This window comes from Nomascus leucogenys, chromosome 13, assembly GCF_006542625.1.
Source record: "Nomascus leucogenys isolate Asia chromosome 13, Asia_NLE_v1, whole genome shotgun sequence".
In the NCBI taxonomy this organism is placed as follows: domain Eukaryota; kingdom Metazoa; phylum Chordata; class Mammalia; order Primates; family Hylobatidae; genus Nomascus; species Nomascus leucogenys.
Window position 1 is genome coordinate 76,772,739 of NC_044393.1, and position 21,644 is coordinate 76,794,382.

The 21,644-nt window shown below is 40.9% G+C and overlaps 1 protein-coding gene across 1 annotated transcript in view; it reads left to right on the plus strand.

The window, feature by feature from the left end:
* SND1 (staphylococcal nuclease and tudor domain containing 1) overlaps positions 1–21,644 on the plus strand; it is a 440,010-nt gene that overhangs the window by 22,728 nt on the left and 395,638 nt on the right. The window contains exons 2-3 of the mRNA XM_003261285.3: positions 11,771–11,920; positions 19,965–20,085. Of these exons, the coding sequence (XP_003261333.1) occupies positions 11,771–11,920; positions 19,965–20,085 (271 nt within the window). The remainder of the gene's footprint in view (positions 1–11,770; positions 11,921–19,964; positions 20,086–21,644) is intronic.

Below are 21,644 nucleotides of genomic sequence, written 5' to 3' on the forward strand. Positions count from 1 at the left end.
TGGGTTTATTTTTTTCCTCCAAATTTAATGTGCTTTTGGTATTTGTCTGGAATTGAAATAAAGTACTTTTAAAAATGATCTCCAGTTTTTCTGTGATGTATTTAGTGTTTAAAACAAACACTTTATTTTGGCCGGGTGCAGTGGCTCATGCCTTAATCCCAGCACTTTGGGAGGCCAAGGCAGGCAGATCACCTGAAGTCAGGAGTTTGAGACCAGTCTGGCCAACATGGTGAAGTCCCGTTTCTATTAAAAATACAAAAATTAGCCGCACTTGGTGGCACACGCCTGTGGTCCTATCTCCTTGGGAGGGTGAGGCATGAAAATCACTTGAGCCTGGGAGGTGGAGATTGCAGTGAGCCGAGATCGTGCCATTGCACTCCAGCCTGGGCAACAGAGTGAGACTCCATCTCAAAAAAACCTTCATTTTTTTTCGTTATTAAAACATGTTTCTTCACTAGAGGTTTATACATTTTACCCCAATAGTATATATTTGATTCCTTTTTCCCATCAGAATGTTATATTTATGAGTTGTGATAACTGTTAGACCTAAATTCTCAGTGGCTGTTCGGAATCAAACTTCTTGATTTTTAGCGTATACGTTTAGATGCACGCTCCAGAAATTCTGGTTTCTCTGACTTGTTAGTATCGTTATTCAAGGAAATAATATGTAGTAGTTAATCTTACTGAGTGGTTTGGTGCTCTAGTCTGTCTTTATGCTTTGTTTTCTCAGATTACAACACTTAAGGAAATTCAGAAATGCTCCTTTCTGAAGGGGAACATGGGAAGAGAAAAATGAACACTGATCACTGCAGTAACTTTCCCTTACCTTTAATAGCCTGAGTACTTGACCCTTGCCGTTTGATAGAGGAGAAAGTCCCCTCTATATAATGATACTCTTTTTTATGTCCTGGAGTCAGTTAATTTTTGGTTCCTCCTCTGGTAAGTTAACACATAACTGTTACGTATCCTGAAAGATTTTCTTTCGACAGCTGGGCTAGATTTCTCTTAAATGACACTTCACATTTGTCTGCTATGTGCGGTTAGTTCTTCCTGAGTTGTTTTGTCTTATTTCTGAGTAAATAAGCCTTGATCTCCCAGGTCCTTGGCAACAGCAGAGCTCAGCGTGAGGTAGTGAGGACCTGGCTTTGCAGAGGACCATTGTCTTGGAGACAGTCCTGACCCTGGTTTCCAGGAGGTTGAGTGAGTTCCTTCATGGTGAAGGCTTCGATTGTGAAGTCTAAGCTACAGTCTTGATTGTGTTCTTTTATGTAAGTCATCGATATTTTGGCTCATGATTCTCATATCATAGATTTAGTATTTGGGGTTTATTAGCAAGTACACTGGGAAAACCTGTGTTCTAGCCCTCATGCCATCTGACTGTGCCATAGTTTTCTCATCTGTAAAATGAGGATAAGGGTCCCTGTCCTGCTTCCTCAGGGCATTGTTGTGAGGTTGAGGAGGGGAGGAGAGCAGGGAAGGAAGGGAAGAGAGATTAATGTTCCTTTAACATTTATTGAGTTACCTTCTTGGTTTCAGGGAGTCAGGGATCTTATGTAATAATCCAAATAACCCAGAGGAGATAGTGGTATTATCTTTATTTATAGATGAAGGAATATCACAGTGTTCAGAATGATTTTCACTCGAGTTTGTGTTCAGACTCAAGGCTGTATAATTTCAGAGCTCATGGTTGTTCCAATTAGCCACACCATCTGAGGCTATGATTGCCAAGACGGTTTGTCAAGTATGAAGTTCAGTACAAACTTAAGAGATGATGCTTATTACTTTCACCCCAGAGGATAGAGATTTGGACATAGGTACTTAAATCTACTTTCCTAGTGAGTGGGTATCTTAACTAATAAATCAAGGGAATTAGAGATTACAGGTTATCAGTCTAAATCTGACAGAATTCAGTGGTGAGAGAATTTCTGTGACTTGGATATTTTCTTTCTTTCTTTATTTTTGAGACGCAGTTTTGCTCTTGTCGCCCAGCCTGGAGTGCAGTGGCCTGATCTCGGCTCACTGCAAACCCCGCCTTCTGGGTTCAAGTGATTCTCCTGCCTCAGCCTCCGAGTAGCTGGGATTACAAGCGCCTACCACCATTTCCAGCTAATTTTGTATTTTTAGTAGAGACGGGGTTTCACCTTCTTGGCCAGGCTGGTCTTGAACTCCTAACCTCAGGTGATCCACCCACCTTGGCCTCCCAAAGTGTTGGGATTACAGGTGTGAGCCACTGCGCCCGACCATATTTTCTTCTATATCCCTAGAGAAATGTCCATCTTTTTCTATTGTACATACTCTTCCAATCTTTATAGCAGACCACACTTTGAGCCATTTCTTATAACAACAATGTTGGCTCTATTTATTGTGTCCTTGGGCTGGGCTCTGTGCTAAGTGCTTTTATTTTGTTTAGGTTTCATAACAACTCTTTTATTTTTATTTCAGCAACAGATTGACAAACTGGATCATAACAACTTATATATATTCTTATGTATTTATTTTATGAATGATGAAATGGAGGCTAATGGAGCCAATTAAATAACTTTCAAAGGTCACTGCTGACATTGATTTGATTCTGAAACTAAATTCTTATTGCCATATACTGCAGCTCCTTCTCTGATTATAAAAACGAGCAGTTTGTGTAACTTGAATTGGTCCAGAATTTATTTTTGCCATGCACTTGCTATTTAGACGACCATAAAACTAGTTTTCATCTCACTCGCTTGTCATAATGCTTTATATCAGGGGTTGGCAAACTTACTCTGTAAAGGGCCAGGTAATAAATATTTTAGGCTTTGCCAGCCATATGGTCTCTGTCGCAACTACTCAACTCTGTCGTTCTAGTGCAAAAGCAGCCCTAGACAATACATAAATGAATGAGCTTGACGTGTTCCAATAAAACTTTATTTATGGACACTGAAATTTGACTTTCATACTCTTTTGCATGTTACATAATCTTCTTTTGATGTTTTTCCAACCTTTTAAAAATGTAAAAACCATTTTTAGCTCATGGACTGTACAAAAACAGGCAGTAGGCTGGATTTGGCTAGTAGGCTGTAGTTTGCCAATCCTGCGTTTTATCGTTTTGAAGTTTTCTTCTTTGCGTCTACTTTTTGGGTGTCCTTTTGTAATATTGAACTCTAAGTCAGCTTGCCTTGCAAGTGGTACGGTTTAATAAATGTTGGTATGATTTGGGACAGCCAGCTCATGGAAGCTTTACTTGCTTAGTGGTTTGGTCTCCAACACCTGTTCTACTGGCACATATAAACAGAGATTTTAATTGGGAAAAAGATTTAATCAGTAGGTAACCTCAGATACCATTTTGACAGAAATCAGCTCCCAAATGCTTGTTTGTGGAATATCAGGATTGGGAAACTTCAACCCCAATCCTTGCTCTACTGTCAATCCTGGTTATTTTAGGCAAAAGTTGCTTTACCTGTCTTGCTCTCAGATTTCTCAGCTGTAAAATAAAAGGGCCCAGATTAGATGCTGTCTTTATGTGAAGTCTCTCTGTAGATGATTGTTAGGGTCCTCCTGAGATTTAAACTCCGTATGTGTAAACTGAGGCCCGATTTTTGGCACAGTTGGCTCGGGAGCAGCGACTTGTGCTTGTATCTGTTGGGTCTGCAAGTGTATCCAGAGCCAGTGAGTCAGCACTGCCATGAGCTCCTGGGCTTCTGGTTCATTGAGTTTGAATGTTGGGCCCTCTAATTTAGGTTTGCCTCTTGTTCTTGCCAGGAAAAAAACAAAAAGCAACACAAAAACACGCACGCACACATAAAGCAAACAAAAAACTGGCTGTGTTGGTGAGTATTCAGGGAAAGGCCTCCCAGACCACACAGCTTATGTTGTTTTGGGATTGCTTGCTTTGTCTAAATGACTTTTTAATTTTCAAGAGATGATTCTTCCTGTGGAGGCAACAGCTCTGGCTGCCAGGAAGCTTTTTCCTGATATGCTTTTTGAAATATTCCCCAATTGAGTTTCCTTTTAGTTACTCTTGCTTTCATTCAATTTCTTTAAATGTTTTCATTTCATTAAAGGGGATCCAATAGGACCAAACTTTGCCTCCTCTTTTTATAGCAGCTCCTTCCCCATCCCCTGATGGTATTTTTAGGTGTAGAAAGCACCTTGTCCAGAGGGGAGTCCCTGGCCTACTGCTTTGCCACTCTGACATAGAGTCCCTGCATGTGCAACCTTTGGGTTGTGGCAGTTGAAGAATGGCATCATGGACCCTTCAGCTCAATGACTTTCCTGGTTCTCCTTTCTGTGTGACACACAGGATGCTCGCTATATTGTTTCTGAGAAAAAGCTTATATTGCTTCTGGCCATTTTCATCCTCTTTAGAGCTTTGTAGATTTCACTGAAGTTCTTTTTCCTGTGGCTTCCTACCTAGTTATTTCTAGAGGATTTGAAGGTTTATACTTATAGCCTCTTCTGGGGTGAGTCACCATGCCTGACTTTTGCTTCTCAGTCAGCTGCTATTTAAAAAAAAATTTTTGTTAATGTTTTTCAGCTAGCATCTAATCTTCCTGCAAGAATATGGAAGTCTCTATAGTGAAACATACATTTTATGTCCCCATGTTTTTGTACTTCTGTATTGGACCTTAAAATTTTTTTTTAGATATAATTAACATACCATAAAGTTGACACTTTTAAAGTATATAATTCAGTGGCTTTTTACTACAATCATATAACAATCACTACTAATTTGGAATATTTTCATCACCTCCAAAGAAATCTGTATCTGTTAGTATATTCCCCACTCTTCCCTCCTCTCAGTCCCTGGGACCCACTAGTCTGTGTTCTGTCTATGGATTTCCCTATTCTGCACATTTCATATAACGGGAACAATTCAGTATGTGGCCTTTTGTGTCTGGCTTCTTTTACTTAACATGATGTTTTCAAGGTTCACCCATGTTGTAACATCAATCAGTACTTAATCTCTTTTTATTTCTGAATGATATTCCAATTGTATGGATATACGACATTTTATCACCAGTTGACAGCTGTTGATGAACGTTTATTGTTTTCTCTCTTTTTTTGGCTATTATGAATGATGTTGCAATGAGCATTGGTGTACAAGTTTCTGTGTGGGCATATGTTTGTATTTCTCTTGGATATATACTATTGGGGAACCTGTCCCCGATAGTCATGTAGGTTCTTTTCTATTTTCCCTAAGCGTCGGCCGGTTTGAGAAATAAAGGGACAGAGTACAAAAGAGAGAAATTTTAAAGCTGGGTGTCTGGGGGAGACATCACATGTCAGTAGGTTTCGTGATGCCCCCTGAGCCATAAAACCAGCAAGTTTTTATTAGGGATTTTCAAAAGGGGAGGGAGTGTACAAATAGGGTGTGGGTCACAGAGATCACATACTTCACAAGGTAATAGAATATCACCAGGCAAATGGAGGCAGGGCGAGATCACAGGACCTCGGCGAAATTAAAATTGCTAATAAAGTTTCAGGCACCATTGTCATTGATAACATCTTATCTGGAGACAGGGTTTGAGAGCAACCGGTCTGACCAAAATTTATTAGGCGGGAATTTCCTCATCCTAATAAGCCTGGGAGCGCTGTGGGAGACTGGGGCTTATTTCATCCCTATAGTCTCAACCGTAGAAAACGGCCACACCCAAGGGGGCCATTTTAGAGGCCCACCCTCAAGGGTGCATTCTCTTTCTCAGGGATGTTCCTTGCTGAGAAAAATAATTCAGCGATATTTCTCCCATTTGCTTTTGAAAGAAGAGAAATACGGCTCTGTTCTACTCGGCTCACTGGCGGTCAGAGTTTAAGGTTATCGCTCTTGTTCCTGAACATTGCTGTTATCCTGTTCTTTTTTCAAGGTGCCCAGATTTCATATTGTTCAAACACACATGCTCTACAATTTGTGCAGTTAACACAATCATCACAGGGTCCTGAGGTGACCTACATCCTCCTCAGCTTACAAGATGACAGGATTAAGAGATTAAAGTAAAGACAGGCATAGGAAATCAAAGGGTATTGACTGGGGAAGTGATAAGTGTCCATGAAATCTTCACAATTTATGTTTAGAGATTGCAGTAAAGACAGGCATAAGAAATTATAAAAGTATTAATTTGGGGAACTAATAAATGTCTGTGAAATCTTCACAATCTACGTTCTTCTGCCATGGCTTCAGCCGGTCCCTCCGTGTGGGGTGCCTGACTTCCCCCAACATATACACCCAGGAGTGAAGTCACAGGGTCATATGATAACTGTTTAACTTTTGAGAAACCTCCAGGCTGTTTTCCAAAGCAGCTACACCACCCATAATATATGAGGGGTCCAGTTTCTACACATCCTTGTCAACACTTGTTATTGCCTGTCTTATTGATTTTAGCTATCCTAGTGGTGGTGAAGTGATATGTCATTGTAGCTTTGATTTGCATTTGTCTGATGACTAATAATGTAGAGCATCTTTTCATGTGCTTTTTGGACATTTATATTTATTTTTTGGATGAATGTCTCTTCAACTTACTTTAATTGGGTTATTGTCTTCTTATCGAATTATGATAGTTCTTTATTCTGGGTACTAGACCCTTGTCAGATATATGAGATAAGAGTCTAGTATTCAGAATTTGCATATACTCATATTTTTTTCTTTCTTGGTAGTGTCCATTGAAGCACACTGTTTTTAATTTTTATGAAGTCCAATTTATTTATTTATTTTTAAGTTGCTTGGTTTTGGTGTCACCTAAGAAACCATCACCTAATGCAAGGTCATGTAGATTTACAGGTTTGTTTTCTTCTAAGACTTTTATAGTTTAACTCTTAAATTTAGGTCTCTGGTCCTTTTTGAGTTATCTTTTGTATATGGTATGACGTAGTGGGCCAACTTCATTCTTTTGCACATGGAGATCTAGTTGTCCCAACACATTTTTGTTGAAAGGGCTACTCTTTTCCCCATTGAATTATCCTGGCACCCTTGTTGAAAGTCAGTGGGCCATATATGTATAGATTTGTATTGGGCCTTGTTTTTGTAATATTTATCATCAGATATCTGCCCTTGTTCTTTATGTTGGTTCTTCACGCAGGTAGATATTGCTGTTATAGTACACCTACTATACTGTCTTAACTAGCGGATATGCCCATTAAACCAGTCCTCTTTGCAGAGCTGATAAGATGCCATTCTCAGACCAAAGTGATTTTTGCTCTTGGGCTGGGAAAAAATATTGGCTTCATTGACATACAAATTTCTGTACCATCCCTTTCTTTGCCCTTAGCGTGGCTGGGTTTTTGTATAAGAAGTTTTCTGTCTTCTTCTGTCATTGGCCCGGGAGTTAAAGAGTTAAACCAAGTCATTTATCAGAATCTAGTGAAGATTTAATGTGGCGTTCCTGTTGCTGGGCAACATTTTAGTGGCTGCCCATATAGTGTTTCACTGTAGGTAAATCTCCCAGTAAACCTGTAAGTGGGTTTGAACAATTTGAGTCCCCAATTTTCCTTCTCAGCTGCCTTGTTTCAGCCTTTGTAACCGTGTGACTTGTGCCCTGAAGCCAGGTCCTTTGAATCACACCAGGTCCCTCTGCAACCTTTATTGGCAGAACTGAGAAATGTCTAATCCATAACGTCAATCAAACTGACTCATTGTGACACCTGGTTTCACAAACCTCCTGTTGTATCAGGTAGTCCTAAGATCATTTTTCTAGAATGTCAGTTTATTAATATAATTGGATAAAGCAGTAACCATTTGACTTGATTTCTGTGCTCTATAAATTAGCAATTAAGGATAATTACTGCATCCATGAAAGTTTGCAACATGAATCAGCACAGCTTTGGCAGACTAATTACCCATGACAGTTTCTTCTCAATCTTAACATTATTCTCCTGAAATTAAAATTCTGGTAAACAACATATTATACTTACATGTGATGTTTATTGTTTGTCTGTCTCCCCCTACTAGAATATCAGCTCCCCAAGAGCAGAAATTTTTGTCTACTTTGTTTCACTGAAACATGCCACTTGCCTAGAACAATGTCTGGCACATGGTAGGCACTCAGTAAGTTTGTAGTGAATTAATAACTGAATAAATCAAGGAATAAAATTATAACAATAGTCAACTTGGCAGGTCTTTCTGAGAAGAAAAACGGCTTATTTTGGTGCCATATGAGATATAAATTGTTGAGCATATAGACCCTTGGCCCTTTTCATATTTTACCTAGACATTTAAAGTATTTTTCCCCCAGAAGGTATTTCTCATTGGTTTTATTTGGTGGCGACTGTTAGCTGCAAGAAGGCCATTACAATGTTTTCATTGAGGAAGAACTTGAGTAAAGACTGGCGAGTAAGACAGGTGAGAGAGTTTAACAGTGGTTGGCAGATGAAGTGGAAATAGCAAAAAGGAGGTGTAGTGTGTTTCTGTTTGTTTCTTTGTTTTTTGAGAGAGAGTCTTGCTCTGTCACCCAGGCTGGAGTGCAGTGGCACAACCATGGCTCACTGCAACCTTGACCTCCCAGGCTCAAGCGATTCTCCTACCTCAGCCTCCCAAGTAGCTGGGACTACTGTTGTGCACCACCACACCAGCTACTTTTTTTGATTTTTAGTAGAGATGAGGTCTTGCTGTGTTGGCCAGGCTGGTTTTGAACTTCTAAGTTCAAGCAGCCCTTTCGCCTCGTCCTCCCAAAGTGCTGAGATTACAAGCTTGAGCCATTGCACGTAGCCTGTAGTGTGTTTTGAATGATTTCAGTTTCTGTGAGTGGTAGGAGGGAAACTAGTTCTTCCCTATTAGAAATAGTTCTCTTACTTCCGTAACTGTGTACAGTCAGTCTTTTCTTACCTCTCCACCAAGGCAATAGCCAAATGAGGGGAAGAGAGTTTCAGAAGAAGGGTGCACACATGCCAATCCTCTCCTCCTGGAGGAGTAGGAATAGCAGTACCTGCCACAGTGAATCTATTTCTTTTGCTTAGGAAGTTGAATTGGTGACAGCTGCTTGAATTCATATATTCAATGATATAAAAGGTGTAGAGAGCCTATAGAGTACAAATCATCTCTGTAACATTGATTCAAGCGTTAACTGAATGGCATTTTTGGTACAACTATGCAAGGAAGTTCTGACAGCAGCCTTTAGCATTCAGGGAGAGGAGAGGGCATACAAAGGAGTTTTGCACAATTACTGTGTACAAGTTGTTTGCCAAAGCCCTTAATGGGGCCAGGATAACAGTTGTAGACCCATTGTCCCCAGGGATCCGGTTTACTAGGCAGAGGCATTAGAGAGGCAATACCTTTCTGATATTTAGAGATGAGGGGCTCTTCTCATCAGTCCCTCTGTTCTTGAGCTTCTCAGTTGCATTTGTCAGGCTTGAGAAACAAAGATGGTTTCCTAGGCTAGGTTAATGCTTGCTTATCAGAGTTCACCTTCGTCAGAGAGGGTGAGTTTTCTTGTAAATAGGCCTTAGCTTTTATGACTGGGCTTTACCAAGAGGTCTCCTGGGAATGCGTTATTACTTTTTTTGTGGGAAAACTTGACCAAAATTGAGCAGCAAGCACTAGAAACAGATGTTCTGGTTTGTGTGCTGTATGTAGTTTGGCTGTCCTCAGCCTCATTTGGAATTTGTGCTTGAATGATTTCAAGTGCAGGTATTCTACACTATGCTCTTCTTGCTGCGTGTTTTGTTTCTGCCACTTGTGAGAAAGAATTGAATATAAATGAGTCAGATCCAAGCTCTCCTTTTCTTCTTTGGCCCTTCTTATTCAGGAACTTCAAGCAGCCTCTACTGTAGTATACCTGTTCTTTCCTGGCTTTGTTTGGTTTGAGAGCTTATCTTTTGGAATGTCAGTTCCCTGGGATAATGCCTAGGACATGAATTCTCAGGATAGGGTGTTAGCATGGTTATTTGGCTAGAAGTTTTAGGGTTTAATTGCTGATAACAGGCTAAAAATGAAAAGTGTGCCTATAACTGGATTAGGAAGACAGTCTTTTTGTGTGTGCGTGCCATGGTATATAACCAGGGATTAAAGTGACTCAGGCCAGGGCCTGTGTGCTTAAGGTGTTGGGGATATTGAGACATTATCAGAGTACTAATTTAATGTGCAATTAAATATTGTGTATTGGAATGTACAATTAAATATTGTATATTGGAATGTACAATATTGTTTGATAGAATTTCCATAAAAAGATAGTATGGATAAATGAATTGTGATATATTCATACAAAATCCTTGGTCAGGGTAATGGTGGGGTTCGAGAGAAGGGGCTGCAAGTAGAGAGGGGCGCATGGAATCCAAGGTTCTGGCAGTGTGCAATATTCCAGTTCTTAACTTGGGTGGTGGTTGCTCAGATGTTTACTTTTCTTATTCTTTAATTTGTACATGTGGGTTTAAATTCATTTGTGTATTTATATCAATATTTAACACTTGAAAGCATTAGTTAAGGTAGAGAGGTGGGGAGCAATGCACTCTAAGTGAAAGGAGCAGCTTCCTTTCATTCTCCTTTTTCTCTTCCTTTGATTCAAGTTCCTCATAAGGATTATTCCTTTACTGAGAACTCCATGGTCTTGTCTGAACAGTGTTCTGTGTTGACAGAACCCTCCAACCTTCTCACTGCTAACCTTTCAGAAGCATTTTTTATGAAGCGTGAAATTGAGAGTCTTTCAGATCTAGTGAAGCCACGGCATGAGCCCCCGCCTGTTTGTTGTATTGAGTCTCTTCACAAAGACAATTTGAATAGCTTGGGTGGTTTTTCCCTTATGCCTCTTCTTCCCTTCTTTCACTTGAAATCCTTTCTTCTTCTCTCCTGCAAATACTTTAAGGTTAATGCCAGTGAGCTTCAGAGCTCTTTTCACAGTTGCAAGTGGGTTCTATGCCTGGCATCTTTGATTAGAGAGATGAAAGGAGCCACTGACTGCACTTGGGAGCCTTAAGGTGCTTATTAGATTCTTATGTTTTAATCATGTAGGGCATGGGTTTTCAAGATTACTTCTGTATTTCTCACTTGTACTGTCCACAAGGGAAACTCTAGGTATTGCATCCACCTTAGCCTTGGGCATGCTGAGTTCCTCCCAGGGGTGTGTAGGGACTTCCTTCAGCTTCTCCTTTTTTTTCTTTTTTTTGTTTGAGACAGAGTTTCACTTTTGTTGCCCAGACTGGAATGCAATGGCGCGATCTTGGCTCACCACAACCTCCACCTCCTGGGTTCAAGTGATTCTCCTGCCTCAGCCTTCTAAGTAGCTGGAACTACAGGCATGCGCCACCACACCCAGCTAATTTTGTATTTTTAGTAGATACAGGGTTTCTCCATGTTGGTCAGGCTGGTCTCGAACTCTCGACCTCAGGTGATCCACCCGCCTCGGCCTCCCAAAGTGCTAGGATTACAGGTGTGAGCCACTGTGCATGGCCGCAGCTTCCCCTTTTCTTAAGCCTTTCATTGTTCGCTTCAATCTGAGAATGGAAAGTGTTGATGGAGATATTAATTTCTTAATAATTGGAAAGGATGCAAGGGGTGGTACTTGCTAGGATGAAATTATAGAGGTCATTAATCTGTATGTCTCACATGCCTTTTTACCCCAGTCTGTTTATTCTATGACTTTTCTATTGTTGGATTTCTGGGTCAATCATTTCAGAATTTGGCCCCAGGCTTTATGTAGGTATTTCTCTTATAAAATTAAAAACAATCCTGTTTATTTAGTCATTCAACAGATGACTTTGCATGCCTTTGAAGTGCAAATGCTATTTGAAATGTTGGGGATACGGTGGTACACAACCTGCATTATGGTGATACGGCCTCTGGACCATTGATTTTCTCTTTCTTCCCCCTACGTAGGTCCTCTCAGGGTGCGCCATCATTGTCCGAGGTCAGCCTCGTGGTGGGCCTCCTCCTGAGCGGCAGATCAACCTCAGCAACATCCGTGCTGGAAATCTTGCTCGTCGGGCAGCCGCCACACAACCTGATGCAAAGGATACCCCTGATGAGGTAGGTGTTTCGTGAGGCCATCGTGAGCCTGTGGACCTAGGTAATAGCCCACTGTCTTCTGTGGCTGATGCCATTTTGATGTACTCTTTCTTTGTATTTTGAGTATTTTTATATCATAGAACTGCTGATTCTGGATGTGCCCACAAGCAGCTTGTATCTGTTGTTTATATGTTTACTACCTTTAGTGGCAGTCGAAGTCTTAGAGCTTTTTCTTGTACCTTTTCCCATAGACAGATTTGTCGTGTTTTCACTACTACTTTTCTTGGAATAGGTTAGGAACATTTCTTGGGTAGCCTCAAGCATTTGAAATCACCATTGGTTATGGCAGAGCTCTTTTATTAATCTATTTTTGAATTCTTCATTCATTTACATTGTTCAAAATGCAGAAGGATATATAGTGAAAAATCGAGTACTTCCCCTGAGACACCTGATGTTACTAGGGTCTTGTGTCTCCTTCCAGAGATAGTTAAAACCTGTATGATCAGACACTTTCATTTTCATAAATGGTAGCATGCTATAAATGCTAGGCCCATATTTTATTATTTTATTAAAGATTCTTTTTCTTTAAGGTTCAGAGGATACATTTGCATGTTTGTTACACGGGTATATTGTGTAATGTTGGGGATTGGGCTTCTAGTGTATCCATCACCAAAATATTGAACATTGTATCCAATAGATAATCTTTTAATTCTCACCCCCCTCACTCCTTCTCCCCTTTTGGAGTCCCCAGTGTCTATTATTTCCATCTTTATGTCCATGTGTACCCATTGTTTAGTTCCCACTTATAAAAGTTAGAACATGTGATATTTGATTGTCTGCTTCTGAGTTAGTTCACTTAGGATACTGGCCTCTAGCTCTATCCATGTTGCTGCAGAGGACATGATTTCAGTCTTTTTTATGGCTGCCCATACTTTGTTACTGATTTTTTTTGTTTTGTTTTGAGACAAGGTCTCTGTTGCCCAGGCTGGAGTGCAGTGGTGTAATCATGGCTCACTGTAGTCTCAACCTCCCAGGCTCAAGTGATCCTCCCACCTCAGCCTCCTGGGAGTAGCTGGGACTACAGGCGTGTGCTATCATACCTGGCTAATTTTTATTTTTATTTTTTTTTAGTAGAAAGGAGGTCTCACTAGTTTGCACAGCCTTGAGTTCCTGAATTCAAGCAATCCTTCTGCCTCGCCCTAAAGTACTGGGATTACAGGCGTGAGCCACTGCCCCTGGCCTATTCCAGATTCTTAATCTGGGATCCAGGCACCTGTGAAGGCATATATAAATCCCATGAAATTGCAAAATTTTGTGTAAACATGAATTGTTTTAGAGAGGGAGTTTTAAAAATCAGTTTCTTAAGGGAACTTATGGCTCAAGAGTAGTTAAGAACCATTGTTTTATGGTTATTTGAGAACCTTCTGTGCCTAATGGTGATTTGAGAACTTTCTGTCCCTATGTCCCATCATCTCCTCCATCCTTCCCTCACACCCCTCAGCCTCTAATGCCCGGCCCCCTTGCTTTTGTGGTCTGCCTTTGACCCCTTAAGTTTCTGCTCTTCGGGCAGCTGCTATGCGTACCAGTTTGGCATTGTTTAGTCTTTTTGGCTTCTACACTTTGAAATATTAGTGCTTTGCTGTCCTTTAGCAGTGCTTTGGCTATCAGAAATGAAATTTCTGGGCTGGCCATGGTGACTCATACCTGTAATCCAAGCACTTTGGGAGGCTGAGTGGGGATGATTGCTTGAGCCCAGGAGTTCAAGACCAGTCCCGACAACTGACAACATAGCAAGATCCCATCTCAAAAAAAAAAAAAAAAAAGAAAAATTAGCCGGGCATGGTGGTGCACGCCTGTAGTCTCAACTACTTGAGAGGTGGAGGTGGAAGGATCACTTGAACCTGGGACTTCAAGGCTGCAGTGCATCATGATTGTGCCACTGCACTGCAGCCTGGGTGACAGTGTAAGACCCTGTCTAAAAAAAAAAATAAAAAAAAAAGCAAAATTTCTGGATTCTAATTATTTGTCCTTTGCCCCAACTTGATGATGTTGGGCAGGTTGGTACCTCAGCTTTTGTGTGCTATTCCATACCAGGGAGGTAAAGAAGAAAAAGCAAGAGTTTATGTGGATCTTTTATTAATATTTAAATAAAGCATTTAGTTTTTAAAATTATAATAAAGGACATTTTATTTTAATTAAGAAGTTAGTGAAGCAACGATATAGATAAAAGAGATACGAGAAAAACTCCCATAATTCTACTACCAACAGCAATCAGACTAAATAGATTAAAATAAATTTAAGTAGATTAAAATCAGTTCTTTTTCATTGGTCCTCCATCAGGGACCACAAATATTGAGAATATTAGCATATACCTCAGGGTTGTTTAATGAAGATTAAACAAGATAACATGAAGTGCTTAGTGCATGCTTATAAAATACTTAATAAATATTAGTTGTGGTAATCACTACTACTGCTTGCTAATTTCTCTTACTACAGATACTCCTAGTACTGTTAGATCAACCACTGAAGATTAAATATCTTTCAGCATTTTTCACATTTTGGGCATTAACGAATGGTTGAACCAACATTTTGAATAGTTTCTTTTCCTATTGTGTAACAGCTTGATTGCTTCCAAGTGAAGAGTGTTGACCCTTCTTGGAGCTGACCAAGTTCATTTGCCTGGAAGGAAGAAGTAGTGTAGCCTCTAAGAAAGAAGGGTTGGATTTTAATTTCCTGTTTTGTGGATGAGAATCTTGGGCAGAGAAATACAAGGCCAGTTGGAACTCGTTCTAAAATATCATAACTGTATCCCATGTTAACAGGACAGTGAAATCTTACCAGAACTATCCTAGGTGAAAGGATACTGTGTAACCTGATCCTAGCATTCGAGTATAGTCCATATATTTATACAGTCTGGTGCTTTTTGCCTCTCCCAGACTAACTCAGTCTCACTCTTTCTCCTGGTAACTCTTCAAAGATCCCTGTGAGATGAAATATTTGATAGCTGCAGATTTCATCTTTTCCTAGCCCACAGTCATCATTTCTCCTTCCTAATAATCCAATGTCTCCTCACCCTGCTATGATTTGGTTTTCCTCCTACTGTACCCTCAAAGCTGCATCGACACAAGTTACCAGTAATGCCAGCTGATTGAAAAACCTGATTTCCCTGCTCTCATTTTGACTTCCCCACCCCCCACCCCAACGCTGACATCCATGCCTTTAACAAGGCCTAGAGATTCTGCCTCCTTAAAACCTCTCTTATCCATCCTTGACATTTGATTAATATTGCTAGTCTTTGTTCGTCTCTGATAGAGTGCTTAGATGTTGAAATAATAGTCTCTTTGCCCTCATGCTCCTTCCCTCTTATCCTTTCTCCATATGCTCTCAGATTTTTTTGAAACATAATTTTATTTTTTCCCGGACTCTTCAGTGGTTCCTCATATTCCAAGACACTTTAGTGATTTCTCATTACCTCTGTGACAAATCTAAATGCCTTAGCCTGGGTTACAAGCCCATTTGTGATTTGACTTTTAGACTTCTCTTACTGAAACCCCTCTGGGATGCCAAGCCCCCACCATGCTGAAGAACTGAGGTCTTCTTACAGGCTGGGGTCCTGCCTTCTGCCCTCAGCTTATGCCGCCTCCTCTATCAGTAGTTCTTTCGCCACCTCTGTGGCTGTTGAGCACCTGCTGTCTTTTAAGATTCAGCCACTTAAGAAATCACACCTGACATTTCCTTTCATCATCCCATCTTTGTGCTGTCATAGCATTCACAACATTTCATTGCATGTTTACACGTTTATATATCTTTCTCTACTGGATTGCAAGCTCCAAAGAAGAGAACCTTTCTCTCATCTCTGTGTCTTTGTGCCTGGTAAGTACCTGACACAATACAGGTAAGCAGTGAATAAACATTTAAGTGAATAATGAGGAAAAGAACCTGAGTGTCTCCGTTTTAGGGGTTGAAAGATTGTGCAATGTGGCACTACGCTTTCTCTCTGGCTTTCTATTTCTTTGGAGCGTGTTTAGCTTTTTCACATTCAGGAATAATCAAGGACCTTATTGCTTATTTGCATCCCTTTGTATCACTGTCCCAAATATCTTCACGTGATTATTCTTAGCCTTCTGTCATGATATCGTCTTTCAAAGAAACTCAGCTGTCTCTTAAGTCCTGTGGCAATGAAAGCAGCCCCACTGTATGCCCCCAGCCATCTCTTCCCTGTTCCAAGCTAATCCCCAGCGTTGCCTAGCTACTCCAGGCAGCCTAGATTCTGCATTGATGGGCACTGTGGGAATTATATATTTATTTCCCACAGAATTATTGAGCTCCTGCTGAGGGTAAAGTTGTTTATGGTTTCATGAGAAATATAGAAATGAGTGTCACAACCACTAAAGAACTTACTCATTTAACTAAACACCACCCATTCCCCAAAACCTATTGAAATAAAAAAATTAAGAAATACTATCTTTAAAAAATAATAAAAGTGGCCAGACGCAGTGGCTTACGCCTGTAATGCCAGCACTTTGGGAGGCCGAGGCGGGCGGATCATGAGGTCAGGAGTTCGAGACCAGCCTGGCCAACATGGTGAAACCTTGTCTCTACTAAAAATACAAAAAAAATTAGCCGGGCATGGTGGCGCATGCGTGTAGTCCCAGCTACTTGGGAGGCTGAGGCAGGAGAATCGCATGAACCCTGGAAGCGGAGGTTGCAGTGAGCCGAGATTACGCCACTGCATTCCAGCCTGGCGACAGAGCGAGACTCTGTCTCAAAAATAAATAAATAATTAAATAAAACAAAATAAAAGAAGGTAAAAAAAAAAAAAATAAATATTTTGCTATTTTTGTTTGTTTTTGAGACAGAGCCTTGCTTTGTTGCCCAGGCTGGAGTGCAGTGGCGCAATCTCGGCTCACTGCAACCTCCACCTCCCAGGTTCAAGCAATTCTCCTGTCTCAGCTTCCCAAGTAGCTGGGATTGCAGGCATGCGCCAACATGCCTGGCTAATTTTTTTTTTTTTTGGATTTTTAGTAGAGATGGAGTTTCACCATGTTGGCCAGGCTGGTCTTGAACACCTGACCTCAGGTGACCTGCCTGTCTTGGCCTCCCAAAGTGTTGGGATTATAGCCGTGAGCCTCCCAAAGTGCTGGGATTACAGGCCCGGCCATGTTTTGCTATTATTTAAAAAAAGAAATGAATGTCACAATCCTGCATTCATTGGAGCTGTTGAGGACTGGGGTAGCTGGGGAAAGACAGCAGAGCAGGATTATCAGTTACATATCCAGATGGTACGGTGGGATGGTTGGAAGAGAAAGAGGGACAAAAAGTATTGAGTGTTGGGCCATGTACATAGTAACTAGTTAAGGTTTTACGTTCTGGGGTTTCCTCTTGTCCTGGTAGTTTGAAGAGTCTATCTGGTCAAAGAGAAGATTAGAATTAAAAGCTCAGTTTCATTGTGGTAGACATGACAACCTTGCTTGGGTCTGGAAGTGCTGATCAGGCTGTCAGATTGCCTGCAGTTGGGCATTCTAAAGGAAAGAGTAATTTTGAGTCTCAACTACTTAAAAGCCACTTGTTTCTTAGATGGGACTCTGGGGCATCATTTGAATAGACCACAGTTATTCTTCCTGTTAGACCATTCTGGCCCTTATTTGAATAAATGCTTTGAGCAAATTTCCTTATACCTGACTTTTAGAGTTGTTCTGCAAGCTTCTGTTAGGATAGACTTCTCCATCAGATACTCCTCTGCCTGGCCGTCCTTTGTGTGGACACATGGGTAACACTGGCCTCACTTCCACAAGGGTTCTGTCCCAGAGCACTCTCTTGCCCTCGGAGGAGTGATGTGGTCAGTTGCTTTCCTGTATAGCTCTTTGAGTCTCTTGATTGCCTCTTTTCTTAACTAATGTCTTGTCCAGTTATTGAATTTGCCCAACTCTGGATGGAACACAACTTGAGAAGGCTTATTTAGGAAAGGAAGATTGCAGAAACTAGGTTATTTTTTCTTATACGGTTAGGCATATGTCCTTTGCAAGACCTCCAGTGTGGTTTTCTCTTATTGACCGGTAACTAACCAGCTGGAAAACATGAGGTCCTAAGGGGAAGGTGTTTCTTCAGCGAGCCTTAAAAGTTTTTTAGAAAAGTTCTGTCTGGTTGGTAGAAATTGGAGGTTTCCCTGCAGGGGCTAGTTATTTTTCTGTGAACTGACCCTTTGTAAAAGTGAGTTTTCACCAAAGTCTTGGCCTCTTTTAGGAGCACTGGTCTTGTCAGAGCTTTTCCAAGTATTTAGGAAAGTTCTATATTACTGAATTTTAAATATTAATACTCAGGACTACATCTTAAACTTATCTATAGCTGTGTATGTTTTTAGAGTAAGTTGATCCCTAAGGTAATAAAAATTTGGGAGGCTTTATTCATTGGTTCGGTGCTGTTTCTGTGATGTGGTTGGTAATTGGGATCATTTGTCAATCATCGGACTCTTTGGTGACTGGTATCTGATTTTATTTTTAGAGATTGGGGTCGGGGGGGTAGAAATGAGACATAAAATCAAGGTGAACTCGATATTGTCATTGAGTGAATTGGGTTGGCTGGTGCTTTGAAGAGAGGGCATGATGTGAGCAAGTATCCGTTCATTTTTGCATCTTTAAGAACCCTTACTGAGGATCAGTTCTCTAGAACCTCATGATTTATGTTATGTAACAGTACTGTTTTTATGAATACCAGCCCAACAGGTTGGTGGACCTGCCACCTTTTGCTTGGTTTCTGGTTTCTTAGAAGTCATATGGATATTTTTCTTCTAGAAAAGCTTGTTGGGTGACTTCATGGAATAATTAGCATTGACCAAAAAGGTTAACAGAGGCTTCCTTTCAGGCCATCAGTTTACTCTTTTACCTTTACTATGTGTAGCATGAGTTCTGTGGTTTGAAGAGATTATAATAGACAATGTATGCATATTGTATATCACTTTTCCCTTTTATACTTCACATTTTTTTCAGCATGTGAGCTCCTACTGATCATACGCTCCTTGAACACCTACCCCGTCCCTCCCCATTTCGGTACTAAGGGAACTTGGGACATTAAACCAGGTCCAGACTATAAATTCAAGTGCCAGTGGCCACTGTGCCAATGGCTTCAGAGGAGAATCTCCATTTGTCTGAACCATCCCAGGAGTGATAGGATGGGGAGGGGCAAAACCACCCCTTTGTGTATTATCTTGAGATGACATGGAGACTCTGCTTCTACTGTGTGGATGTGTAGCTCAGTCCTCGTGTCTGCATGAAACGGTGAGAGGAAAGAATCACCATTATCAAGGTGATCCTTTGTCAGGGGCTGTTACTGGTGTCCTCCCAAGGATGTTGGGACCTAGTAAAGGCTTCAGACTAGAGCAGAAGTAGAAGAAGAGCCATTTTGGGGGATATCTTCTTACTGTTGCTGATCTTCAAAGAGGGGAGTGGAGATGACTTAAATAAGGCTCACCTGAGCAGGGGATTCACTCTGAAATAAGAACACTAGAATCATGTACCTCTTCCAACAATGGCTTTAACTGGTTTCAGGCTAGTTTAATAGGCAGTGAAAGTGTTTTAGAAACTGGAAAGAGGCGGAGAAATGGAGGTGGTAGTTGTTAATTATGACTTCCCTCTCCCTAGGTGGGTGCCTGGAGCCTGGACTTCCCATTTAAAGGAGTGGGTTGATATATATACAGCATTTAGAGCAGTGGCTGGCACATGGTATGTGCTATAAAAGCATTGGCAAAATGTTATTCACAAAGTAAGCTATAACTGAACAGACAGTGATAGGGAAAAAGTCCTGCTGCCAGTGTCTGGAAAACTCTGAGGCCTGTTTTTAGTGTCTGTGTTAGTTAAACCAACTGCTGGACCCTCCTTTTTTTAAGAGCCCCCTAAGTGTGCGATCTGCATTGTGTGCATTTCATTTTTATATTCTCAAAGTCCAGCGCAGGGCCAAGACCATGGTAGGTAGGTACACAGACATTTACTGAAGGAATGAAGTTGCCTGAATGCTGATTGGCATCTGAAACTAGGCAGTTCTCATGTGACATATTTGTTTTGTCTTTCAGCCCTGGGCATTTCCAGCTCGAGAGTTCCTTCGAAAGAAGCTGATTGGGAAGGAAGTCTGTTTCACGATAGAAAACAAGACTCCCCAGGGGCGAGAGTATGGCATGATCTACCTTGGAAAAGGTGAGCTGCAGGGAGAGGACTCATTTCTCTCAAGTCTAAAGTTCCTTTAAAGATCAGTTTTCTTATGGTGGAAGGCCAATGTGGGTTCTTGTGGAGGAAGCTCTAGGACAGTTGGCTGAAGGCATAAATGCAAATGCTTTGGGTCCTGAGCACATGGAATATATAGGTACAGAGGCATGCCCCCGGTGTTCCTGTTGCTTGTGTACCCCTTTTCCTGCTTTCCTGGCTTGGTTTAGGTGCATGTAGTATGGAGTTGCTTTCTTCCTTGTGTTTAGGCCATTCACTCATGGAGCTCAATGGCTCTGTGCTTGTAGGTCAGAATGCTAATTGAATTTCTATAGATTTCCTTTTGCATCTTCTGTTTCTTTTATCTATCTTGTGGCTTTTCTTCTCTTGGGAACTCTTTTGGAAAGGAAGATTTGTTGAGGGCCTATGGTTTTTTGCAGCCTACATGTTTTGTAATGGAATGGAAGGAGCACAGATGTCGGGGTTGCATAGATGTAGGTTAGAATTCTGATTTCTTACCATGTGCCCTTACTTAACCCTTAACCTCTGTAAGCCCTAGTTTCTTCATTTGTAACTTATTGAGAGAGTTGAAAGAAATATATAGGCCAGGCACAGTGGCTCACCTGTAATCCCAGCACTTTGGGAGCGTGAGGCAGGAGGATCTCTTAAGCACAAGAGTTCGAGACCAGCCTGGGGCAACATGGTGAAACCCCGTTTCTATGGAAAAATTAGCCAGGCGTGGTGGTGCACGCCTGTAGTCCTAGCTGCTCGGGAGGCTGAGGTGGGAGGATCACCTGAGTCTGGGAGGTCAAGTCTGTAGTGAGCCATGATCATGCCACTGCACTCTAGCCTGAGTGACTGACTGAGATCCTGGTCAAAAAACAAAAAAATAGTATATGTAAAGCACCTCACTCTGGATATTTGTGTGTGTGCATATTGTATAGCTGGGCCAGATGGTTCATGGGATATTAGATGTTCTGGGCTTTTTGGATTAGGTAGTAAGAGAATAAGATTGAGGAATGGAGTTGGAACAGAAATAGGACATTGAAAGAGGAATTGGTAGGATGTTCTCCAGAAAGCAGCCAGATGAACATGAAGTTATGTTCATTGAACTATTTGTGGAGCAGAATTTTTTTTAAGTTTCCTTTGATTCTTTGATTAAAAACCTTTCAGATAGCTCATGTAACGGAGTTGATTTGGATAATCTATTTGTGTTGGATAGTCAGTGCTAGCAATAAGCAAGCAGGGTAGAATGACAGTGCTAACAGTATTCTGCTAAGACTCTGTTTTTAATGATACAGGTCTCAGAAAAATGAGTTGAGAATGACCTTGGAGGCATCTTGTTCAATTTCCTACCTAGTAGAGAAATACCTCTTTTTAGTCTCCCAGAAAACGGCTACCTGCTTCTTATTTGAATGAGAAATTCTAGAAACCTAAGGCCTCTTTTCAAAAAGGGAAATAAGTTTGCTTTTTACTCATAATTCTTATAAGATAGTAAGAAACAAAATGCTTAAAGATAATTATTGAGTGGTTACTGGTTAGAAAGAATGTAA